Source organism: Entelurus aequoreus, linkage group LG02 (genome assembly GCF_033978785.1).
Source record: "Entelurus aequoreus isolate RoL-2023_Sb linkage group LG02, RoL_Eaeq_v1.1, whole genome shotgun sequence".
Taxonomy (NCBI): domain Eukaryota; kingdom Metazoa; phylum Chordata; class Actinopteri; order Syngnathiformes; family Syngnathidae; genus Entelurus; species Entelurus aequoreus.
The window spans coordinates 39223563-39251501 of NC_084732.1; the positions used below are offsets into that span (position 1 = coordinate 39223563).

The 27939-nt window shown below is 40.3% G+C and overlaps 1 protein-coding gene across 1 annotated transcript in view; it reads left to right on the top strand.

The window, feature by feature from the left end:
* elp4 (elongator acetyltransferase complex subunit 4) overlaps positions 1–16980 on the top strand; it is a 198263-nt gene extending 181283 nt beyond the window's left edge. Inside the window, exon 10 of the mRNA XM_062026588.1 lies at positions 16694–16980. Coding sequence (XP_061882572.1) covers positions 16694–16813 — 120 coding nt within the window. The 3' untranslated portion in view covers positions 16814–16980. The remainder of the gene's footprint in view (positions 1–16693) is intronic.
* The last annotated feature ends 10959 nt before the right edge of the window (positions 16981–27939 follow it).

Here is a 27939-nt window from a genome sequence, read left to right on the forward strand (position 1 = left end):
AAAGATTTGTGGATGAGGGACGTGAGAGTGAAGGACTAGAGTGCAGTGCAGGACGTATCTTTTTTCGCTCTGACCGTAACTTAGGTACAAGGGCTCATTGGATTCCACACTCTCTCCTTTTTCTATTGTGGATCACGGATTTGTATTTTAAACCACCTCGGATACTATATCCTCTTGAAAATGAGAGTCGAGAACGCGAAATGGACATTCACAGTGACTTTTATCTCCACGACAATACATCGGTGAAGCACTTTAGCTACGGAGCTAACGTGATAGCATCGTGCTTAAATGCAGATAGAAACAAAAGAAATAAGCCCCTGACTGGAAGGATAGACAGCAGATCAACAATACTACTATCAGGAGACACCGAACCAAACACTGGACCTGTAACTACTCAGTTAATGCTGTGCCGCCTGTCGAAGCTTAGCAATGCTGTTGCTAACGACGCCATTGAAGCTAACTTAGCTACGGGACCTTGTCAGAGCTATGATAAAAACATTATCTCTCCACCTACGCCAGTCCTCATCTGCTCATCAACACCCGTTCTCACCTGCGTTCCAGCGATCGACGGCGCGACGAAGGACTTCACCCGATCATCGATGCGGTCGGCGGCTAGCGTCGGATAGCGCGTCTGCTATCCTCAAAGTCCTCCTGGTTGTGTTGCTGCAGCCAGCCGCTAATACACCGATCCCACCTACAGCTTTCTTCTTTGCAGTCTCCATTGTTCATTAAACAAATTGCAAAAGATTCACCAACACAGATGTCCACAATACTGTGGAATTTTGCAATGAAAACAGAGCTGTTTGAATTGAGATACAATGTGTCCGAATACTTTCGTTTCAACCATTGACGTCACGCGCTAACGTCATCATAAATAGACGTTCTCAACCGGAAGTTTCGCGGGAAATTTAAAATTGCACTTAATAAGTTAACCCGGCCGTATTGGCATGTGTTGCAATGTTAAGATTTCATCATTGATATATAATCTATCAGACTGCGTGGTCGGTAGTAGTGGGTTTCAGTAGGCCTTTAAAGTTGTCATCACTGAAGGACTGGCGACTAGCCGAAGTCAGCTGGGATAGGCTCCAGCTTACCCACGAACCTAATGAAGATAAGAGGTATATAAAATGGATGGCTGGATGAATGGAACATTTTAAGTATTAGCATCGGTAGGACCAATCCTGCCTCTGTAACTACTTGGTATTTGAACAATACTTAAATGTATAGTATCGACCAAAACAAATGTAAATGATCTAAAAAACATAAGAAGCACTTAGTACATTTTAACAGAGGTGTAGATAGAACCATGTTACAACAAAAAGTAGCCAGCTACTAATTGTAAATTAGCAAATATATTAGAAATAGTTGTGAGAAAATAATTCAACCGGAAATGACTCAATATGTTACCGCATGCATCAACAGGCAAACTAGGAGCCTTTATAACACGTTTTGAAATAGTTATATTTTAATTTAGATACCAAATATTATATATATTTATATATATATATATATATATATATATATATATATATATATATATATATATATATATATATATATATATATATATATATGTGTGTGGGTGTGGGTGTGTATATATATATATATATATATATATATATATATATATATATATACACACACTTACGAAGGGCATAATGTCATGGCTGTCTTGAGTTTCCAATAATTTCTACAACTCTTATTTTTTTGTGATACAGTGATTGGACCACATACTTGTTTGTCACAAAAAAAAATTATGAAGTTTGATTCTTTTATGATTTTATTATGGGTCTACTGAAAATGTGACCAAATCTGCTGGTTCAAAATAATACATACAGCAATGTTAGTATTTGGTTGCATGTCCCTTGGCAAGTTTCACTGCAATACGGCGCTTTTAGTAGCCATCCACAAGCTTCTGGAAAGCTTCTGATTGAATTTTTGACCACTCATCTTGACAAAATTGGTGCAGTTCAGCCAAATGTGTTGGTTTTCTGACCTGGACTCATTTCTTCAGCATTGTCCACATGTTCTCAATGGGGTTTAAGTCAGGACTTTGGGAAGGCCATTCTAAAACTTTAATTCTCGCCTGATTGAGCCATTCCTTTACCACTTTTGACGTGTGTTTGGGTTATTGTCCTGTTGGAACACCCAACTGCGCCCAAGACCCAACCTCCGGGCCGATGATTTTAGGTTGTCCTGAAGAATTTGGAGGTAATCCTCCTTTTTAATTGTCCCATTAACTCTCTGTAAAGCACCAGTTCCATTGGCAGCAAAACAGGCCCAGGGCATAATACTACCACCACCATGCTTGACGGTAGGAATTGGTGTTCCTGGGATTAAAGGCCTCACATTTTCTCCTCCAAACATATTGCTGGGTATTGTGGCCAAACAGCTCAGTTTTTGTTTCATCTGACCACAGAACGTTCCTCCAGAAGGTCTTATCTTTGTCCATGTGATCAGCAGCAAACTTCACTGGAACAATGAATGGTAGCCTCTCAGTCCATGGCGATGCAAAACACGCTTGACTGTGGACACTGACACCTGTGTTCCAGCAGCTTCCAATTCATTGCAGACCTGCTTTTTAGTGGTTCTCGGTTGACTCTTGATCATCCTGACCAATTTTCTCTCAGCAGCAGGTGATAGCTTGTGTTTTCTTCCTGATCGTGCCAGTGACAAAACTGTGCCATGCACTTTATACTTACGAACAATTGTCTGCACAGTTGCTCTTGGGACCTTAAGCTGCTTTGAATCGGCTCCAAGTGACTTTCCTGACTTGTTCAAGTCAATGATTATTTTTTTTCAGATAAGGCTGAGTTCCTTTGACTTTCCCATTGTCGCTTTTGTGACCGAGTCAAATGACTGCATCACATGAGCCCTATTTAAATGGACTCAGAGAAGTCAACAGGTGTCGTCAGTCATAATCACTCACATGAAGTTAAAAGGCCATGTCATGAAGCTAATTTGATTTGATTGTAACTTTTCTACATTACTAAAATTGATAATGTATGTTGCTGCTGTATGTATACTTTTGACCCAGCAGATTTGGTCACATTTTCAGTAGACCCATAATAAATTCATAAAAGAACCAAACTTCATGAATGTTTTTTTGTGACAAATTACTATCACAAAAAAATAAGAAATTATTGGAAACTCTAGACAGCCAAGACATTATGTCCTTCACAATTGTATGTAAACTTTTGACCACGACTGTATATATATTTATATATATACAAACATATATATATATAATTATTGCAAGAGGCTGCAATATATGTTGCAATATGGATTTTAAGCTATATCGCCCATCCTTATTCATTAATATACAATGTGATTGTCCCTCATTTCACTCACTTCATATTTTTTAAGAGCTTATTTACAGAAGAAATGGGACTACAATGGTTTGCGCTATAGGTATTTAATGGTAAATATCGTGTCATTTCCATCAGCATGCTCCAGCCCTAGCTAATCTGACTTGAACGGCCAGACCGGTCGTCATGTGTTCCCAACAAGGTGTTGGGTTTCCCATAGTTTTAAGATTTACAGTGACATGGGCCATTTGAAAGTCTGGCTAAAACACTATGGGAGAAACGACTCGTTAAAAATTAGCACCTAATACTCTGGTCATTAGCAAGCCGTTACCACTGGTGGAATGCCTTTGATGGCGCTGCTCTGTGTGTAGGTTTCTTTTTAAGCTCTTGCAGGAAAATGTCAGTTTAAGACTGTGAATATAATGTATGCTTACTAAATCATGAGGTAATAATTGTAGAATAAACAGCAGTGATGCTATGCATTTTCTGAACCATTAAACAATAATTTAATCCCGACAAACATCCGCCGCTGTATACGAACATCAAGCAGTATGAAACGCCATATTCCTTAAGAAGAGGCTCTTTGGGTTGATTAGTAAGCTGAATGGAATTGTCCATTGTGGGGTGATATTGGTAACCCTCTTAGGCAAATCTAGTCTGTGGGCTGGCCCCGAGGGCTCATTTCAAGTGCTTAGCGCTCGTTTGGAGCTTTGTCACCTCTCAGCCTGTTGCCAGCATGCCCCCCGCCCCCACCAGCCCTCCTGGCTGCGCGGAGCTGAACTGCAGGGAGGGAGCTCCAACATCACATTTTCTAACATACAGTCGCACTAATAAAGTGGCTCACATCCACATTCACATTTACTGTGCTCTGCATCCAATGGTCTAATTTCGAGCCGTCCGCTCATATCCAGCATCCCCCGCCTAACCTCAGTTTCTCCACCCCCGCCAAGGTTGCCAGGCAGCCGGGAAAGACTTTTCTCACCCATACACCCCACGATGCCTCTGGGGGTTTTCCGGATGTCCTTGTTTACACCATGGAGCGTGCAGGTCGTTGGGAAGCATATTCCCAGACTGCGAGTCTTAAGCCCTCTACTGACCTCCGTTAATTTGGTGTCCGTACAGGCCTGGCCTCTCACCTTTAGCGAAACCTGCTCATTACATCTGTGTAAGCTTGCAGTATTGGTGACGGGCAGTAACTAGCTCGGCTTTCCCTGAATGTGCCAAGCCGATCGATTGGTTTTGCCTGCTCCTCCCTCCCAACTTTGATGTTACCATTGATTGTTCTCATGTGCCCCTGAAATCGGAGGTTAGAGGAGCTGGGCCGCACTTCTGGATTGCTTTGACCTTCGCTCTGTACATGCTCAGTGGGCCCACAGAGCCCAGAGACAAACACACGCAGCCAAGCCAGGACCGTGAGTGTGTGACAGCCAGACAATGATGTGATGTGTGATATATTTTTTTTACTCCCTACACCCTCTGAGGATGATGTATATGTGATTGATTTTCCTCCATCCCCGCTCGCTCTCGGGTTTCCGCTGCAGTGCACTAAGCAGGACTGAGTCCAGGCTTGATCAATGCATTGTTTTTCTGTTTCAATTACACTTGACTGAGCTAACGACACGAAAGGTTACGCAGGTGAGGTTTGGCAGAGGTTGGAAGCAGTAGCGTCTGGAGGCCCCCTCAAGGCCAATATGTGAGTTTGCAGAGGAAGAGCGGGGATCTCAGTGTGAGATGAAAGATTTCACTAATTTATCATCCGTAGAACATGCTATTTTTCAGTGGGACTTTTCCACAAGCAGTTTTGGGGTCCCATTTTATAGGTTTTATAGGATCTGTTTTTCCTTTCCTCTGTCGCCAAAGTGGTTGGTTTTATTTGATGTATGACGAGTATGTTTCAAGACCATCTGCATGTGAAGAGTGATGTAGATCAGTGGTTCTCAAATGGGGGTACGCGTACCCCTGGGGGTACTTGAAGGTATGCCAAGGGGTACGTGAGATTTTTTTTAAATGTCTGTCGAAAAGAACTGTGAAAAGAAATGCAACAATGCAATATTCAGTGTTGACAGCTAGATTTTTTGTGGACATGTTCCATAAATATTGATGTTAAAGATTTCTTTTTTTGTGAAGAAATGTTTAGAATTAAGTTCATGAATCCAGATGGATCTCTATTACAATCCCCAAAGAGGGCACTTTAAGTTGATGATTACTTCTATGTGTAGAAATCTTTATTTATAATTGAATCACTTGTTTATTTTTCAACAAGTTTTTAGTTATTTTTATATCTTTTTTTCCAAATAGTTCAAGAAAGACCACAACAAAGTTATACAATTTAATAAATCAGAAACTGATGACATAGTGCTGTATTTTACTTCTTTATCTCTTTTTTTCAACCAAAAATGCTTTGCTCTGATTAGGGGGTACTTGAATTAAAAAAATGTTCACAGGGGGTACATCACTGAAAAAAGTTTGAGAACCACTGATGTAGATAAATTGTGTTGTGTATTAGACTATAAAAAAAACTTTTTTACAAGACATATTGTTGGCGGCGGTTGAGAAAAGGAGGAAAGTGTTGGTAATGCTTATTGTGTCTCCGCAACTCAGTAATTCGTTTAGATGTGCACACCAACGCAGCGTTGCCGTGCCACTCGTTGTGGCATTTGTTGTAACTTGGTTGAACCGCGCGGGAGTATTTCTGAGTTTTGAGAAATGAGCGGTAGTGCCAAGAGAACGGCGAGGCGTGCCATCATGTCCCAGGTTTAATTGCATGCCTGTTGATACCTTGTGGGTAACTCTGCGGGATTGGAGGGCACCGATGTAATACTGCATATATTTTTCCTAATATTTTCGGCAGCTACTGGCTGATCTACCTTCAATCTCTGTTGTCACTCACTCTTACTCGCTTTGACATCAGTTCACTGTCTAGACACACAACACTTCTTCATTCTCCACCAACACCGGACACGGTGTGTTCAGTGACCATGGGAAAATTACCATCATAACACACTAACATACACATTAACACCAGCAGGTAGTTACATTATGAATGGCTTTACATAGTTTATTACTTGCTCACTATTGACTCAAAATGCACCAAAAATTTGGCCGGAAAAATACGTATTCTAATCACCGGAACAGCGCTCCCAAAATCGATGTTGTGATGACGTAAGCCATACGCACAGGGTTGTCTGGAGCGGAGGCAGCGTGCCCGCGCTGTAGACGTACTTTAATATATTCGTGATATACCCGCGGATAGCAATCTTCACAATTTAAGATGACACTGGCGGCTTTTGATGAGAGAAAGGCTCCCAGCAACGCAAAGCAAGTGTGACGTCAGGCACTCTGCAGCTTGCTTTTCGTTGCGTACATGGAACGACAGAAGGAAATAGTCTCTAAACATGAGTACAGTCTATGTGTTGCTAGTCCTTTTTATTAAAGAGTTACTAAAAGGATTGGAGAAATCTCAAAAAAAAATAAAATAAAATAAAATAATTCTCAACAAAGGGCATTGTAGAATAAGCAGCAACAATTTGAAAATAGAACAAAACGATATTATGTAAGAAAACATATATATGTTAGTACTATATTTAGGTAGAAAATAGATGGATGGATGGATAATTGTTTTAAATGTTGTTTCTGCCTTTTTAAAGAATATATGCACCATAACAAATCATGCGATGATGTCATATCGACCACGCCTCGAATCACGCCCCACCACCTCAGGTATTTTGGCAATGTAGGCAAAAATCTGACATTAACAAAATAAAAATGTCTTACATTACGATCATGCTTTGTCAGAGATGTTTTCTAATGGTATTCTGTGATATTTAGGCCTAAAGTAAGGCTAGTACAACAGTTTAGAAATATGGGTGGGTGGGGGGTTGGGGTTCTGGCCTGCTGAAATATTGTGTAAATTATTTTATAACATGTTCTGGTCGAGTCCTCAGTTACAGAATGATTAGAAAGCTCAATATCACATTGATGTACATATTCATTTCACCCACTGTATAGAGTGTACATTTGTTTTATCGCACTGTATGGAATGGCCTCCATATCGTTACCCTGCGTAATGACAATAAAGCTGATTCTGATTCTAATAATTAATAGAGAAGGTGTCTATCTGTGTTGGCCCTGCGATGAGGTGGCGACTTGTCCAGGGTGTACCCCGCCTTCCGCCTGATTGTAGCTGAGATAGGCTCCAGCACCCCTGCGACCCCGAAGGGAATTAGCGGTAGAAAATGGATGGATGGATGGGTTAAAATTATCTGTCGTAGCTACACTTGTTAATGACGAAAAATGATACCTATCTGTGATTATCGCAATTCATTTTGAGTTAACTATGAACAAAATGCGATTAATCGCGATTAAATATTTTAATCGTTTGACAGCCTTAATAACAATACAATATACTTTGTCTGTTAGCAAAATTTTGAACATACATAATAAAATGTATTAAATGTTAATTAATTAATCAAATATCTTGAGGGGATGGGGGGCTCAAATATACGCAATCATAACAATAAATAAAATAGCTAAATACAATTTTTGACAAACAAAGTTGCACTTCAATATTGAACATGTAGGCAGAGGTAGAGTTGTACATTACTTAACTGACAATCAAGTTAGGACCTTCTTAAACAAAAGCGAAAAGTAACATTAGAAACACTACAGTTTAAACAGATGTATTCAATCAATCAATCAATCAATGTTTATTTATATAGCCCTAAATCCCAAGTGTCTCAAAGGGCTGTGCAAGCCACAACGACATCCTCGGTACAGAGCCCACATACGGGCAAGGAAAACTCACCCCAGTGGGACGTCAATGTGAATGACTATGAGAAACCTTGGAGAGGACCGCATATGTGGGTAACCCCCCCCCCCCCCCCCCCCCCCCTCTAGGGGATAAACAGGCCATATGCAAAACAAAATGAAGTTTGGCAGATTCCGAGCAAGGAACACCAACATGAAAGCACTTTTAAAAAATGCTAGTTTTATAACAGCATTAAATGGCAGAATGTCTTTGGCGATGTATGTCTGTGAGCGCACACTATTTTGCGCTGTTTTGCTTATACTGACTTATCTGTCACCTGGCTTCTTCACTCAAAGCAAAGTGTGCAAAGTGAGTTTGGACTGTCGAGTATTTGTATTTCAAGTGGGCGTTGTTGTAGTCGCGTTCATTCGGTAAACAGGCGTCTCGGTCTTTATAGGCTCATCTTAACTGAAATGTTCCCACATTGGTGCGGTGGCATTTGGTTTTGTGTTAATTTTGTTCTTGTTCGCTGCTACATGCTAACTAGTTGCACTGCCTGATGCTAGCCTGCGAGTGGCCCCGCCTCGCCTCGCCAAGAGTCAAAGACACTTAATAAAGACAAAATGATTCACCCCCCTTCTTTGCTTTCCGCTATGGTACAAACGCGCATAGCCGCTAAAAGCGACGGAAGCGTGAATGCTCTTGAAACATGCACATGGTGATTTATCGACACTGGAAAACTTACCGACCGACTATCATTTTCATTTATCGTCGGTTAATTGACCTACCGAATATTGGCCCAGTCCTAGATTTGGTCAATATAGTAAATAAAATTGACTTGACTTGCAGTTGGGTCGAGCTGCTGCTCCATGGATTTGTCAATGAGAGTTGCCACTTTTATTAGCTTTAAGCACACTAGCAGGTATTTTTATCTTAATTGTTGCACTAGTGTTATGTCACACCATTTTCTTAGCAGATGTGGCAATTAAACCTAACGTACAAAACAGAAGCCACATGGTTTATTATTCCAAACCATACCACCACCATTCTTAGTCCTGTGTAACCCTACCTACACCACCCTACATTAAATTATAGCTCCTTCCCAGTCTCTCAGTAGTCACCTGTCCAACATAATCGGCTGGGTCGCATAAAGACGGCTGCTCTTGTTTCAACCCACAAAGGACTTGAGTTCACAGAAAGCAGACCTCTTGAGTTTGACGCCTCCATGATCTGTTGGTCACAGTAGCAGCAGAAATAGGAAAAAACTCCATAACAGCCCTGAACATCAGCAACGTGTGACTACGTTTTGTAGTTTTAAGTCTTTAGATCCCTGTAAAAACAGCACAGAGCAAAAGAAGGAAGGAAAAGGTCTACCCTGGAGGCATGAAGAGCATTGCGTAGTCCTGAATTATATCTTAATAATGATGCTGTTAAAGCCTGTACCCAAACACCTACTCATTAGGAAAGAGATAAGTATCTGTGGGAGTCTCCTAAAGCTGTATGTCTGGAGGGGGTAAGGACACAGTGGGCAGAGGAGCTTTACAAGGATAGGCTGAGGGGGGGTAGTCATAGGGGGCATGTGGGATGCAGGCTTTGACCAGAAGGTTTCAGATGTCATGGCAGATTCTTTCAGGGGCAAATTACAGGGTTTACCGCCTCTTGTACCCAGGATGCCTTCATTCTGATTCCTCTGTAGATGCTCAGGCTGGCCAACAGCGTTGACACTTCACTCTCAGAGCCTCTTCAACACTTTGTTCACAAGAGGGCCATCGGGCGGCTTTTCTGAAGAGTGCAGTGTAGCCCCGCTTAGGCTTTATAGCAGTTAGCGTGTTAGTCTTAGAGGGCTTTACGAGTGGCCCTCATTAACCTCTTTGCGTCTTTGTGCTCTGAGTTGGCACAGGGCTGCTCGGCAGATAAGCTTTGCTGTGAAACAAGTTACTCAGCTAAAAAGCTCCAATCCAGTGACTCCCAACAGTCGTATCTGTCAGCTCATGTGCTTTTTCCATGCATGTTTTTTCTTGCCTTCTTACGGTACATTTATAAAACAACCTAATAATTCATGATAACTCCATACAAAAAACTAACCTGCAAAAGCCACTCAAAATTAAGTAACACGGATGGGAATTGATAAGATTTTTACAATTTCGATTTTCAATTCAGCTTAATGATTAGATTCTTTATTGATTCTTATTTGGACAAAAGATAAAGGATAAACAAGTTGATTAGTATATATAGTGTATACATATATACGTTGGTCAGGAAAAAATACAGAGGCTGTTTCATCCCTACAAGCCTGTGTCACAGGTTTCCCTGCTCTTCAGGGGATCCCCTCTGTAATTTTTCCTGACCTAATGTATATTCCGCTCTACCGCGGTATTAAGCACTGTATAACCTATGAACCACAGAAACCTCAACTATAGTATATATATATATATATATATATATATATATATATATATATATATATACATATATACATACTGTATAACCAGCGTTGGCGGCGTGCGTGGTGGCGCACCCACTGGCCTCATTAAGGTAATTGTTAACATAACTGGTAAATGAATCCTAGGTCAGTACTGGGTAGTATATTAGTAGTAGTAGTCTTATTCAAAACAACATCCAAACCACGTTTGAAAACCATTCACTAATTCATTGCAAAAACTGAAATCTAAGCACTTCAAATCATGTTCAGAAATACCTATTTTTCAATGGAAGCTAAACCAACAAAACTCATAGAGCCAAAAATAGGGAAGAGGAACTCCTTTGTTTGTCTTTGGTTTGGATTGATCGTTGTTGTTGTTTTTGACAGTCTAATATTTAGCAAAAAGTGTGAGGCTGACAATATGCTTATAGTTGTGCAAATCTGGGCTGATGTTTGGTTTCTTAAGTGTAAGATTTTGCTATAAGTGTAATACTTTTCATTGTAGTATTTCAGCGATCCTAAAAAACTGTTAAAAGTCAGACACTGACCAAACAACGATAATCTGCAAAACATGCCACCAACAAGTCGACTTAAACACAACATTTTTTTAGAACCTTTATTTAACCAGATAAGAAAACCCATTGAGATCAAGATCTCTTTCACAAGGGTGACCTAAATAAAAGGTCAACAGCACATGTCACAGAGCAGTTTCAAAATAAATACATTAAGACATACATTTTAAAATACATAAGAGAACTGTAAAACAACAGAGATAAACATTGATTGATTGATTGATTGATTTGTCTGTTCCATCACCCAAAGACACTGCATGAAAACCAGTTCAGAGACAGTCCATGCACTAAATTAGTCTGAGTTCTCAAATATTTCGGCTCTTACGAAGCATCTTACAACCCATGGAAAAACCTTAAAAGGGAACTGCACTTTTTTGGGAATTTTGCCTATCATTCACAATCATTATGAAAGACTTGAGGACAGATGTTTATTTTTTTTGTATGCATTCTAAATATTAAATAAACGTAAGTAAAAGTCTGCTTACAGCGGAGCCAGTGGGAGCTCTACTATTTCGCCCATAAAATCTGATAAATAACCATTCAAAAAGTGCCAACAATACTCCATTTACATTTCGTGACTTGAATATTACCCAAGTATTAATGATATTGTTATTATAAGCGCTAACACAGACAAACTATTTATACCAGCGACGTGATCACTTTCATGTGTCCCTATGTTTACATCGAGTGGTCTGCTGCTTTCTCGCTTCCCTGCTCCCTGTAGGTTTATTGTAGATCATAAATCATGCATCTCACCTGGACAGAAGGTGGCTGGTGATATAATCCGATAAGGTTGGGACACTTTGACAGCCATTTCAGGACATGGAACTGGTGAGAGCGACACAAAGAGTGTTTGTAGAGGAGACTGTTTATTTGCTTCACACATTAAAAGGATTGAACATTTTGAAGTGAATCTCAAAAACTGAGATTTATTTAAGAACGTAGCTAAGGAAATGTAGAATGCCGGCTTAATTCGGACTCCCGAACGAAATACGAATGAGATGAAAGATAATGAAGCAGGTATATTAAAGGCGAACAATAAAGCATACACAGACCTCTTAATGCTACATTTGTGCACTTCAAACTGATTGGCAATAACTCTGTGTTCCACACAACTGGCAGGACATTCCTGAACAATAGCAACCTTCATCTGGAACTGGTCTTTTAAAAAAAAAAAGTATTATTTTTTATTTTTTTATTTTAAACAACATAAAAAAGACACAAGATACACTTACCATTAGTGCATCAACCCAAGAAAACCCTCCCTCCCCCATTCACACTCATCCACACTCATTTACACAAAAGGGGCTGTCTCTTTCTGTTATTAAAAAAAACTTCTGGTTCCTACAATATAGAATAATACAGTCTGCAAGGGATACAGTCTTTAGAGCACACATGATTGTGTGTGGTGCTGGTCCACTAACATTTTCATTAATTACTATTTTTTATGTAATTGTTTTTATATTGCTTTACTTTCAAACAAAACAAACAAAGGACCTTAACTTCACCAGACCGGGTTGTCAATGAAATCAGATTGTTCAAAAGGGTTCTTAAAACCAGGTCCAGTTCAGATTACGTCCAGATCGGGCTCAGCAACACACACCTTCCCCCATGTACACCAAAAACCAGGGAACACAACAGGTTGCATACAATCCACAGACAAAAATAAATTTTCAAATTAAGCACCCATGTACAGTCCAGATCACATCAAAGTCGAACTCAGCATCACATACCTTCATTTATGTACACTTAAAATAGGGAATACAACAACAGATTGCATATCATATACAAACAAAATTACATTTTCAAAATAAGCCTTTGAGGACTTCGATCAACGATCGGTCTTTCCTTCGGGTGTAAAACTCCTTCCATCAATCCACAGAGTCTTATGAATGAACTCCAAGACATTCGAAAGCTTTATTTCCATAATTTTCTGGCCAAAAATTCCTTCGAAGCAACTCTCTCCCGCCGGCATTTCTTTGCTTCGGACCTGCATCCGCACCAATACATTCTTGGTAGTAGCATCATGTTCGTAGCGCAATCTAGAATGTCTATGAATGTTCTTATTCATCCAGGTCATTGTAATCTCAGGGCATTCAATCAATCGCAACTGGACTGTTAGGTTTGTCTTAGAAGACGTTTCGCCTCTCATCCGAGTAGGCTTAATCAGTTAAGCTTCATCAGTTCATGCTCATAGTCTTAGACTAGTCAGATCTACTCTAGCGGCTGGTGCCAAATCCCCAAATATTTATACTCCAAAAACCAGGAGGGTGTGCCTGGGCAAGGATGGTTTCGCCCCATCGTAGTGAAAAAAAACAACTGCTTTGATGCAAAACAAACAATCCTACTGTCAAAGCCAACAACAGTTGTTGAAGTGTAATTTCTCCTTGTTAGCATCGAGGTATTGTGTGACAGAACGATCGCTGTGGATCGACTACTACCAGTCCAAAATAGTCAGAATCACCCACGTTAGTATTCCAATCAGTTGTAAACAAATGGCACAAAAAAACCTTCTGGTCACAGAATGTTTCTAACTCATGTTCGAAAAATGTTATTTGTTGGAGGCTAAATTGTAGAGTCTTTTAAGAATGGTTGAAAGGACAGTGTTGTATGTGAGAAGCAGGTGCTTTCGCAGACCACCTCCTCTGTTCAGGGATGTTTTTTTAACCTTGACATAGATGGCTTCCCTCACTCTTCTTTCGTACCATCCGTCCTTCCTGTCCAGTATCTGTACCTTTTTGTTCTCAAAGGAGTGCTGTTTCTCTTTGGTGCAGGGAGACAGCTAAGTCTTGGCCTGAAAAGTTTGCCTGGTCTATGCTGTGCCATGCGTTGGTTTAGTGGTTGTTTTGTTTCCCCAATATATGAATCATTCATCATTACACTGGAAAGCATACGCCAGATTGTTTTTTTGGGTGTGGGGTGTCCAGTCTTTAGGATGCACCAGTCTCTGTCTCAGGGTGTTGCCTGGTTTGAAGTGTAATGGGATGTTGTGTTGGTTAGAAATTCTTCTGATTTTGTCAGATAGACCTGATACACATTAAATGACAATATTTTTGCGTCTGTCACCTTTTTCTTCCTCATCCACTCTGTTGTTGTTATTTCTGGAACTAGATGCACTTTTCACAAACGACCAGCTGGGGTAACCAAAGGTTTTGAGGGCTTCCCTCAAATGTCTATGCTATTTCTCTTTGGCTTATGGACTGATAGGAACATTATCAGCTCTGTGTTGTAGGGTTCTGATAACGCCCAGTTTGTGTTCCAGTGGATGTTGTGGGTCAAAAAGTAGGTATTGTTCAGTATGTGTGGGTTTTCGGTAAACCTCGACATGGAGGCCCCTGTTTTCTACAATGTGGACATCACAGTCGAAGAAAAAGGCATCTTACTGTCTTTGACATCATCACGCGTGAACTAGATGTTTTTGTCCAGTGAGGTAATGTGCTCGGTGAAGGCTCGCACTTCTTGGTTTCTGATTTTCACCCATGTGTCATCCACATATCTCTACCAATGACTTGGTGCTGTTCCCTTAAAATATTTCCCATGTCCTCCATGTAAAGGTTTGCCACTATTGGGGATACAGGTGATACCATGGCACCATCATGTTTGTGTCGGTAAAGCATTCCCATGAATTGAAAGTATGTAGTGTTAAGGCAAAGTTCCAGCAAAAGGCAAATCTGTTCTGGGTTTAATGTGGATCCATCCTGTAAGGTGTGATCACCAGGTAAACGTTGCCTCACTGTCTCTACTGCAACCTAGGTTGGAATACAGGTGAACAGGGAGGTGACTAGATCTGACCAGTCTAAGACTAAATATGACCAATCTATTTCTATGAGCATTAACTGATGAAGCCTACTCGGATGAGAAGCAAAACGTCTTCTAAGGCAAACCAAGCAAACTAATATAATTTGTTGATTCTGTCTGCTATTAAACGTCAGCATAGCCATTAGACACGTGATATTTGTAATCTGTGCCAATATTACAGCTGACATCAGGTACAAAAGAGCTAGGCTGTTGTAGGAGCCGCAGATGTTTGGTGGGACAGCATAGGTTAACCGGAAAAGCATTACATGTATCCGTGCTAAAAGGAAATAGGCAAAAAAACGAACTGTTTGAGAAATTAGACTAATTTAGTGCATGGACGCGTAGTGAGTGTGAAAATGTGACAAAATACGAATGTTACCTTAAAACCACAGAGTGACAAATAAAATCTATTATTATAAAAAGAATAAGACACCAAACAAGCCTGACAGTTGATGTCCATAGGCACCGTTTACGACCACCAGACATGTCATCATAGGTTGTTATTGCGTTATGCGAATATAGTAGATAAATTAAGGAACTAAAGTATTGCCAAACTAAGACATTCAACTTCAGGGATTAAAATGTGTTTGTGTCTATTTTGGGTTGAGCTGTTGAAAAAAAATCATATGCCTAAAGCATACAATTTGGCCAGTCCCATGTTGATAGTATTAAAAATGTGAAAATTATCCATCTGAAGTACACTTATTAAAGTTTTTTTTAAAAATATTAATTGTGATTAATTATGAATTAACTATAAACAAAATGTGATTAATCACATCTAAATATTTAATCAAGAGACAGTCCCGTAGAACATTTTGCGTGAAGCAGCACATGTAAAATGACAATTTTTTAATGGAATTGGCACTTTATATACATTTTTTTACCGCAAATGTATTGTTAGCCACTTCTTGTTCCGTCAATGACAAGAATATATCGGTAATTTTTTCCCAATAGTCTTATTTTCACCAGTGGCGCACAGTGTAAGTTCTGCCAGGAGCAACAGTAACTGTTAGATTTGTTATTTTGCACTAAAAACATTAATTATTGAACTGTTTCCCATTAATTTGTTTCGATACAAAATATCCTTCCATCCATCCATTTTCTACCACTTCAAGTTTGATTTAAAAAAGTATAAAGTTTGAAAACATTTTGGGAAGGGCCCTCAGAATTAAATTCAATTCAATTTAGCCTGGGGTGGTTCCCGAGAGATTCACATTACTGGTATAAGATCATTAAAAAGGCACTTTTGCATAGAAGAGGACAATTTGTCAACAGCTATGGAAACTCTTTGTCTTTTCACTACAACACTGGCATGGAAACAGGTGTTCAAAACATCCTTAAAGAAAATGATTACATTTGAATCAATGTAGTTTAATGCTTATTGCTGCATTTAAATGTTTGCAATTCCATGCTCCCTGTTGGCAAAATAAACTGCCCAAAAAGTTAGTTTTCTTGTGCAAACTGTCCCATAAAGTATCTTTTTGGTCATGTAGCATACTCAACACTTCAGAACAACTCCATTCCCACACACACACACACACACACACACACACACACACACACACACACACACACACACACACACACACACACACACACGCGCACACAGCTTCCCTGAGACATATCAGCGCTAAAGCTCTCTGAAGCATTTAGCAACACACTAGCAGTCCTGTGCAGAGTGCTGAAGCATCTAATGCAATTTCAAGGCAACATGACTCTGTGAATAAACATCTCTGAAGGCGACCATCTACTGTACGTAGATCCACTGTGGAAGTGGGGTTTATTTGCCACTTGATCTAATAATCCGCCCACCCTTCTCTGCTCTCTCTCTTCCTTATTTGTGTAGCGACTACATTTGCCTCCTGACTTGTCTGAGACGGTGAGTCGTGTGAGCAGGGTGGAGCTGGAAGGAGCCTCCATGGTGACTTCAAGCTGTGGCTCAGGTACCAAACACCTGGATTTTTAGAGCTACTGACTCCCAAGTTGCTACAGGCAACCAAAACTTCAGCTCCTCCACCTTGGCGATCTGGTTGCTCTCCTGTCCATGTGATGCCCCGGCACGCTAAGTTGAATATCATCATATTGTAAGCTTCTTTTTCTAGTTGTCACACACAATAAAACATTGTCAAACATTTATTATTATGTTTTATGTCACATTTCAACATTTCATTCTAATATGAATAGTCTTATTCATATGAATATGAGTAAGTCTAATATGAAGTCTTATTCATATTCATATGAATAAGACGAGTATGAAATTCATCACTTCATATTGAGACATAAAAACAAAAAACAAATAGTAAGACTGAATTGTCAAAAAGCATAATGCGTATATTATGCACATCATAAAGTGTAAAAATAAGTTAACCAGCATCCATATTTAGACATATGGACAACAAACGACGACGACGGCTGAGGATCTGGCCGAGGTGCTGAAGCCCGCGCTGCTGGTTGAGGTGCTGAGGTCGGCGCTGCTGGCCGAGGGGCAGATGTCGGGGCAAGCCTGGAAGCTGGTGGAGACGCAGGGGTCAGCCTGGAAACTGGTGCTAGCTCGGGGACTGGTGCTAGCTCGGAGGCTAGCTCGGGGACTGGTGCTAGCTCGGAGGCTAGCTCAGGGACTGGTGCTAGCTTGGGGGCTAGCCTGAGGACTGGTGCTAGCTCGGGGGATAGCCTGGGGACTGGTGCTAGCTCGGGGACTGGTGCTAGCTCGGGGGATAGCCTGGGGACTGGTGCTAGCTTGGGGGCTAGCCTGGGGACTGGTGCTAGCTCGGAGGCTAGCCTGGGGACTGATGGTGCTGGTAGCGTGGTTGGTGGGTGCGGCCAGGCAAACTGAAAGATCGGTGGCAGCGGTCTTGCTGGCCGCAGCTGTGCTACCTCACCAGCACGGCCGTTGGTACCATCCCCCCCTCCAAAGGCGGATTCCAGACGCTTCCAGTAGACTGAGGAACAGACACTGAGGGTGGAAAGAGGGTGTCCAGGCGGCGAGAAAATTCTTCCTTGCCCATATTGCTACTAAACATGCCTTTCCATGACAGTTCGGCAGGACAAGACAAATGTTCCCGTGTGGAGCGAAAAAAAGAAAAAGACATGATGAATGGGGCAAAAAGAGGAAAAAGAAAAGAAAAAAAAATTCACAGGGGGCGTAACTAAAGTCACTGGGGGCGGGGCTAAGGAACTGTGCCGTCAGGTCCTTAATAATTTTGGCGGGAATTTACTGTTATGGTTTGCAGAAGGGAGGTGACGGCTCAGACACCAGGGGCAGTATGTACAATGATTTATTAAATATATAGTCAAAAAATATATATATATATATACGTATATATACACTACCGTTCAAAAGTTTGGGGTCACGTTGAAATTTCCTTATTTTTGAAGGAAAAGCACTGTACTTTTCAATGAAGATAACTTTAAACTAGTCTTAACTTTAAAGAAATACACTCTATACATTGCTAATGTGGTAAATGACTATTCTAGCTGCAAATATCTGGTTTTTGGTGCAATATCTACATAGGTGTATAGAGGCCCATTTCCAGCAACTATCACTCCAGTGTTCTAATGGTACAATGTGTTTGCTCATTGGCTCAGAAGGCTAATTGATTATTAGAAAACCCTTGTGCAATCATGTTCACACATCTGAAAACAGTTTGGCTCGTTAGCTCGAACTGACCTTCCTTTGAGCAGATTGAGTTTCTGGAGCATCACATTTGTGGGGTCAATTAAACGCTCAAAATGGCCAGAAAAAGAGAACTTTCATCTGAAACTCGACAGTCTATTCTTGTTCTTAGAAATGAAGGCTATTCCACAAAATTGTTTGGGTGACCCCAAACTTTTGAACGGTAGTGTATATATATATATATATATAATAAAATTAACAATACTAATAAACTATAGAATGGTGTGTGACAAAACCTAAGAGTGTACAGGTATGTGTGTGACTATGTGTGTAGATTAGCTGTTGAGTGTTACCGTAAATGTTGAATGAGGAAGCAGACAAAACCAAAGAGGGCAACACAGAAGGGATTCGAGATTCACGTGAGGTTCGTGACAGATTTAGATCAATTTGGAAACTGTTATGTGCTTTTCAAGTGTAAAAGTAAGTTATGCACTGTTCCTGACCTTGTCAAAAATCACAAAACACATACAGCTTATGCAAGTTTTCAAGTATAAAAATAAGTTAACCACTAGTCAAAAATTATGAAAAATCAAAACCACAGTCCTAAATGACATAGTGGAGTGTATACTTAGCATTTTAAGTGTAAAAAGAAGTGAACCACTGTAAAAGCAACACAACATCAGTCTTAAATTATATATGTTAGTGTAAAATTGGTATTTTAAGTGTATAAAGAAGGTACTCACTGGTCAGCAATGATCAAAACAACAAAACCACATTCCTAATGAAGTGCGATTGTATAATGGGTGTTTTAAGCCTAAAAAGAAGTAAACCATGTGAGTATATACTTGATATTTTAGGTTTAAAAAGAAGTCAACCACTGGTCTAAAGTGACCAAAACATCAATCCTAAACGACATACGCGAGTGTATAATTGGTATTTAAAGTGTGAAAAGAAGTGAACCACTGTGAAAGCGACAAAACCACAGTCTTTAATGTTATCTGCAGGTGTAAAATTGGTATTTGGAGTGTAAAAAGAGGTTAACCACTGGTCAAAAATGAACAAAACACCAGTCTTAAGTGACACATGCAAGTGCACACTATAAGTGTAAAAAGAAGTGAACCACTGTATAAGTACCAAAACACTGCACCTTTGATAACAAATGTCCAAACATTGTACGTAGATTTATTGTGTCAAAAGTTTAGACAGACAAGGTGTCTCTAAACTTTTTACTGGCCGTGTATTCTTATTATGTATTTATGTATTCTTCTTCTTTGAACATCACTTTCCTCTGACCTTCTTCTTCTTGATGTTCTTCTTCTACTTTTGTGCCAGCTGTCACAAAAAGCCAAAGGAAAAACAAGACTGCTCAATGGAACAACGTTCTCTTGGGAAGTGAGATTAATAGGGGGATACATTCACAATATGCGTATAAATGTATACCTTAATTCATACACTCCGTCCTCAAAGGGAGGGCTCATATTTGATTCGTTTTCTACATTTAAAACACTCTCTTGTGGTCTACCTCACATGTTATGGTGGTTCTTTGATCAAAATGTTGCATGTTTTACACACCATCTTCGAGTCGCTTTCTGACAGTGTCCTCATGATGCGCCGTTTTGTGGATGGCCTTATTTACGTGCCTCCACTTCGACTGCGTCTTCTCCCCGTCAGCCATGTTGTAGTTTTTAGCGCTTCCATATGGAGTCTACTGACAGATATAAGTTACTACTTTGTATTAAAAATGGCAACAGTGGAGGGTGCATGTACGAGCCAGTCTGCCCTACAACAAGAGGCTAGAGAAAAAGAAAAAACTTTTGACTACGATGGCGGACTAGCGCAAAGCTTTTTGGGTAAATCTTGAACAAATATGGAGCTATGCGCTGATGTCACACTGAGGAAAAATGTCACACATTGGGAAAATTCCAAATGTCTCCTTTGGAGGAAGTATTTTTTTATAAATATCTCAGCCAAGACTCCATGATTGATTTCAAATTTCCGGGACTTATGCAGATCCCAAATACACAAAAGCAGGTGCTGATAGGTGAGAAAAGTTGGTTTTGCAAAATAGGTCATCTTTAAATCAATAATTTCTACATAATGAATATTAAAGTTACAAGCATTTTTTTGCTGTGATATTTGGCTAAATCAAGGGTGCCCAGTAGGTCAATTGCAAGCTACCAGTCAATCGAGGAGAGTGTCAGTCGGTTGCCACCAGGCATTAGAGAAAAAAAAAAAAAAAAATTTGCGATCATCGAACTTCACTATGATGTCACTTCCGTCACTTGATTGACATTCAAGGCACCCGTATATATAGTATACCTGTATATCTATATCTATATATATATATATACACTATATTGACAAAAGTATTTGGCCACCCATCCAAATGATCAGAATCAGGTGTCCTAATCACTTGGCCCGGGCACAGGTGTATAAAATCAAGCACTTAGGCATGGAGACAGTTTCTACAAAAATTTGTGAAAGAATGGGCCGCTCTCAGGAGCTCAGTGATTCCCAGCGTGGAACTGTCATAGGATGCCACCTGTGCAACAAATCCAGTCGTGAAATTTCCTCGCTCCTACATATTCTATAGTCAACTGTCGGCTTTATTATAAGAAAATGGAAGAGTTTGGGAACAACAGCAAGTCAGCCACGAAGTGGTAGGCCACGTAAACTGACAGAGAGGGGTCAGCGGATGATGAAGCGCATAGTGCAAAGACTTTCTGCACAATCAGTTGCTACAGAGCTCCAAACGTCATGTGACCTTCCAATTAGCCCACGTACAGTACGCAGAGAGTTTCATGGAATGGGTTTCCATGGCCGGGCAGCTGCATCTAAACCATACATCACCAAGTCCAATGCAAAGCGTGGGATGCAGTGGTGTAAAGCACATCGCCACAGGACTCTAGAGCAGTGGAGACGCCTTCTCTGGAGTGATGAATCACGCTTTTCCATCTGGAAATCTGATGGAGGAGTCTGGGTTTGGAGATTGCCAGGAGAACGCTACATTTCAGACTGCGTTGTGCCGAGTGTGAAATTTGGTGGAGGAGGAATTATGGTGTGGGGTTGTTTTTCAGGAGTTGGGCTTGGCCCCTTAGTTCCAGTGAAAGGAACTTTGAATGCTCCAGGATACCAAAACATTTTGGACAATTCCATGCTCCCAACCTTGTGGGAACAGTTTGGAGCGGGCCCCTTCCTCCTCCAACATGACTGTGCACCAGTTCACAAAGCAAGGTCCATAAAGACATGGATAACAGAGTCCGGTGTGGATGAACTTGACCTGAGTCCTGACCTGAACCTGATAGAACACGTTTGGGATGAATTAGAGGCATGCTTTAAGCCTCACCAACGGTGGCATGAATAAAGTATAACCACCTCTGCTTCAAACTTAGCTAAACCATTACATAACAAGCAGTCAGATGGACAGGTAATAAAGTTAACTAGCTCCCCTGTTGTGCACATACAGACAAGTAGACGCAAGTGAAATGAGTGAAGTTTGTAACAAAATCCTACAATTTGTGTTTTATATTTAACAATATATGTTTTACCTGCTACATGTCGTATTTGTGTACTTTTAGTTTTAGTATTGTTTTTAGTATTTACTAATGATTTTGTTTGTCTTCTTGACCAACATCAGTGTGTGACCTCACCAATGCGCTTTTGGAAGAATGGTGGAAAATTCCTATAAACACACTCCACAACCTTGTGGACAGCCTTCCCAGAAGAGTTGAAGCTGTAATAGCTGCAAAAGGTGGACAGACATCATATTGAACCCTATGGGTTAGGAATGGGATGGCACTTGAAGTTCATATTTGAGTCAAGGCAGGTAGCCAAATATTTTTGGCAATATAGTGTATATATATATATACCAGTGTTAATTTTGTTGACAAACATTTTTCGTCGTAGTTATCGTCAACAACCTATTTCCCCCTGACTAAAAAAGGACAATAACAAGTCAAATCAAATCCACGTTGATGAAAACAATGACAAAATGAATTCACAATTTAGTCGAGGAATAAAAATGAGACGAAAATATTTGAAAGAGACGAAAACCAATCATATTTAATTCTGTCTTTAGGTGGGTGGGACTAGCTGGGAATCTAACAATCACAGCAGCATGCAGGAGAGGGGTGGGGGTAAATCACGGCAAGAATCCAATCAGAACTCCAACTACTAAGACACGGTGTTTTGATTTTTTACCGGTAAACAAGACTATATTATAGGGACGTAACGATAAACAGGAATATTGACGACGGCGACTACGCTCCCGACAATTAGTATTATCCTTTTAAATTAAAATGATTTAAATACTGTGATTGATAACTGCACTTTTATAAACTCACTGGCCACAGCGGACTTAGTGGTGCCAACTCACTATCTTCAATGTAAAATGAGAAGCAAGAGACATACGTTTTCCCCCGTTAAAAACAACATACCCCAATCCAAAGTTCTATAAACACATTACTGTCTGAGCAACTACACTATTCAGTTGTGCACATTGCACCTACAAGCTGTGTTCTCTTAGCACGGAATTAGGACGATCCATTTTTTACTTTGAGGACAAGAGACTAGGTGTTTTTATGGTGTGTTCAAGTACGGCTGAACAGAGTAGGACAGAAACAAAGCCCGCCAGAAATGATACATAACTTCAATAGATTATACTTGTTCATCATCATCAGCCATTGTCAGTCCACTGCTGGACGAAAGCCTCAGCATGTTTCTGCCATAGTGAACGATCTCTAGCTGCTCCCTGCCACTGCACTGTTCCCCAATATTTGTCTATCTCATCTCGCCATCTCACTCTTTGTCTTCCTCTATTTCTGCTCCCATCCATGGGTCTCCATGATGTCATTAGGGAAGTCCATCTATTATCTGTTCTCCTACTGATATGTCCAGCCCACTTCCACTTACTGAATTTGATAGTTCTCATAATGTCTTGGACTTGCGTTTGTTTTCTCACCCATTCATTTGTTTTTCTGTCTTTATATGTGATTCCGAGCATATTTCTTTCCATGTTGTGTTGTGCTGCTGCTATTTTCTTTTCCATTTTATTTGACAATGCCCAGGTTTCAGCTCCATATGTCATGGTTGGTAACACGCATTGATTAAAGACCTTTCTTTTTAGGCTTAACGGTATTTCTCCTCTCATGATGTTGCTCAGTTTTCCATATTGGCACCAGCCCAATCTGATTCTCTTCCCTATCTCCTGTTCTTGACTCTTTTCTTTCAGGCTAAATCTCTGCCCCAGATAGATATATTCATTAACTTCATCAATTTCATTTCCATTAACAGTCACAGGTCCATGAGGTACCATGGAATTTGCCATAACTTTTGTTTTTTTCATATTCATTTTCAATCCACAACATTTGCTGGCATTTGCAAGGTCTTTAAGCATATCTTCCACTTCACTGATTTGCTCTCCCAAGACAACAATGTCATCTGCAAATCTCAGATGATTAAATTTGTCTCCGTTGATATCAACTCCTTTATCCTCCCACTCCAGAGAGCGAAATATGCCTTCCAAACAAGCTGTAAACAGTTTAGGCGAAATTGTATCGCCTTGTCGGACACCCTTCTTTATGTGGATTTTCTCGCTTGGTTTGTGCTTCGTAACTGTGGTAGTGCAGTTTGTGTAGATGTCCTTGAGTAAGTTAATGTACTTATGATGAATTCCTTGATCTTGCAGAGCTTTTAGAACCGACTGTGTCTCCACCGAATCAAATGCTTTTTCATAGTCTATGAAGGCCATACAAAGTGGTTTGTTGTATTCTTGGCATTTTTCTTTGATCTGATTCAATGTATGAATATGGTCCATGGTAGAAAAACCACTCCTAAACCCTGCTTGTTCTCTGGGTTGGTTGCTATTAAGTGTATTTTCCATTCGATTTGTCAGAATTCTTGTAAACAACTTGTATATGTTTGAAAGAAGGCTAATAGGTCTGTAGTTCTTGAGGTCCCTCTTGTCCCCTTTCTTGAAAATGATGATCATGTTAGCTTCTTTCCACTTCTCTGGCACTTTCCTCTGATGTAAGCAAGCTGTGTATAGCTTCGCCAGCTCCTTAGCAATGACATCCTCCCCCTCTTTAATTGTGTCAATTAAAATATTATCTGGTCCTGGTGCTTTCCCTCGTTTCATGTTTTTGACTGCATGCTGCACCTCCCAATATGTGATGTCTGGAATTTCTTCTGAGTCTATGGATAATTGAAGGTCTACTGACTGACTGCTTTGATAGAGTTCTTCATAAAATTCTTCAATCCTCATCAAAATCATGTCTTGATCTGTGATTTCTGTCCCCTTTTTATCAAGTAATGATGTTATTTTCTGCTTTCCACTTGCAAGTTTCTGCCTTGTTTTCTTCAAACTTTTATTGTTTTCTATTGTCTCTTGAATTTTAAGGGTGTTGTATTTTCTTATGTCTTGTCGGAGTTTCTTTCGTATTGTCTTGCATGTTTCTGTATATTCAACATTCTGGAATCCCACTCCATCTCTCTTCATATTCCTCCTTTTCTCCATTAGCCACTTTGTGCTATCTGAGAGTTTGGACTCTTGCTTTTTCTTTTCTTTCCCTGCTGTTTTTATAGAGCTCTCGTGTACTATGTCAATGAATTTGTCATTCCATTCGTCAAGGTCGGAAGTATCTTCTACTTCCAGTCCTTGAAAGCGGTTTTGTAGTTCTAGTTGAAATCCATGATTTCTGGCTTCCAATTTGATCATATCGGGCTTTCTGTATTTTGCTATTAATTTCATTCTTTCTAATCTTGTATCTACCTTCACTTTGCACATAACCATACGGTGGTCACTGCCAGTGTTTACTTTGTTGAATATGGTAACATCTTGAATTATCTTTGGCTTGTTAGTCAAGATAAAGTCAATTTCATTCTTGGTTTTACCGCCCGGGCTTCTCCATGTCCATCTTCTGGATATTTTCTTCTTGAAGGTGTTCATAATTTTGAGTTTGTTTCTGGAAGCAAAATCGATGAGCATTTCACCTCTGTCATTTCTGAGACCTGATCCAAAGTTTCCCATCACTTCTTCCTCCCCATCTTGCTTGATTCCTACTTTAGCATTGAAATCCCCTATTACTAGGTTAAAGTGAGTTTTTGATGATTTGAGAGCCTGTTCCACTTCCTCATACAATTTGTCAACCTCTTCATCATCATGCGCTGATGTTGGAGCATACACCTGAATGACCTTAATGCTGTATTTACTGTTCAGTTTTATGGTTATTTGGGCCATTCTTTCATTTATTCCTTTAAATTCTGTTATATACTTTGTCCATTTCTTATTAATGATGAAACCAACACCTGCTAGGCTTCTGTTTCCCATTCCTATGTGATAGAATTGATGCCCGCTGCTTAGTTCAATTAATTGTTCTCCTGTCGCTTCACTTCACTGAGACCTATAATATCCCATTCTATACCATCTAATTCTTCTTCAAGTTCCGTTAATCTGTCGTCTCCAATTAGGGATCTCCCATTATACTTGTTATGCACTTTTAATTGAAATACATCTTAAAGTGCTACTATATTTACAGTACAACAATAAGTGATTAGCTATTAAAACAGATAAAACTGTCACATTCCTGTTTCCCCTGTGCGCTTTTCCAGGCCGCTCTGTTCTCTCTTTCCCCAGTTGTCATGGCAGCCAAGGAAGGCTGAGCACACCTGACAGCAATCACCACGCCCTATGTATATATACTGTATAGTGATTGCACACACCTGTTCCTTGCCACTTCTTTCCTTCATGTCCCTCCTTGAATCCAGATCACGCCAACCTTCTTCCTGCAGTCCCCCTGCAAGTATATTTCCATTCTTACTTTGTTTTTTGTACTCAGCCTTTTACCTGCCTTCCTATGGCCTCTTTATTTGGAACTTTGACACCTTGGTTTTTTGGTGGCACTGGTTCTTCCACCCAGTACTATTGGTCTTTGTGTGTCGGCAGGGGAGGCTCCTCTATGGGGTCTTGGGGCACTAGGAGGTTAACCCCTTTACTACTGTTACCCCAGGTGGCCCTTGGCGAAGGCCTAGTACCTGACTGCACCCTAGCCAGGGATACGGTGAAGACCTCAACGGCGAAGCAGGCGGTAGACGGTAGATTTAAGAACTACCACAACGGCTGCGTTGGCGGAAGAAGGCTGCAGCAAAAAAGGGTCCCCAGTCGTCTTGGACTCCAGGCCACTGGACCCTGACCTGATTCTGTCAAGGACCGTGTGGTGACTGTCTGCGCACCAGTCTCCCCACGTAAAACAAAGTCACGCACAGGCATCCTACATAAAGGGATACACCCCTACAAGGAGGATCGTCATACTCATTCGAGTGACCGCCGATGATGTGTGTATATATATATATGTATGTTTATATAATGTATGTATATATATATATAAATATATATATATATATATATATATATATATATATATATATATATATATATATATATATATATATATATGTATATATATATATATATATATATATATATATACACAGTATATATATACATATATATATCTGTGTACATAGATATATATGTATATAATATGTGTATATAGATATATATGTATTTAGGTTGTACGGTATTCCGGTACTAATAAAGTACTGCAGTACTAATGAATTCAAAGCGGTACTATACTGCCTTTATAAAATACGGATATTGTTTTTCATCTGCATGCTGCCGTGCGGCTGTGACGTAGAGAGCGGAAGAGCATGTTGAGTGTGTCATCACACACACACTTACAGAGCGCACAAGGAGAAACACCGTTGGGAGGAAAAATGGAAAATAAAGGCTATTTTACTGGTTAAAAAAAGAGGGTGCGTGAAACGCAATATGAAGGTACACCATATTGCCAAAAGTATTTGGCCACCCATCCAAATGATGAGAATCAGGTGTCCTAATCACTTGGCTTGATGTATAAAATCAAGCACTTAGGCATGGAGACTGTTTAAACAAACATTTGTGAAAGAATGGGCCGCTCTCAGTGATTTCCAGCGTGGAACTGTCATAGGATGCCACCTGTGCAACAAATCCAGTCGTGAAATTTCCTTGCTCCTAAATATTCCAAAGTCAACTTTATTATAAGAAAAGTGAAGAGTTTGGGAACAACAGCAAGTCAGCCACCAAGTGGTAAGCCACGTAAACTGACAGAGAGGGGTCAGCGGATGCTGAAGCGCATAGTGCAAAGACTTTCTGCACAGTCAGTTGCTACAGAGCTCCAAACTTCATGTGACCTTCCAATTAGCCCACGTACAGTACGCAGAGAGTTTCATGGAATGGGTTTCCATGGGTGGGCAGCTGCATCTAAGCCATACATCACCAAGTCCAATGCAAAGCGTGGGATGCAGTGGTGTAAAGCACGTCGCCACTGGACTCTAGAGCAGTGGAGACGCCTTCTCTGGAGTGATGAATCACGCTTTTCCATCTGGCAATCTGATGGAGGAGTCTGGGTTTGGAGATTGCCAGGAGAACGCTACATTTCAGA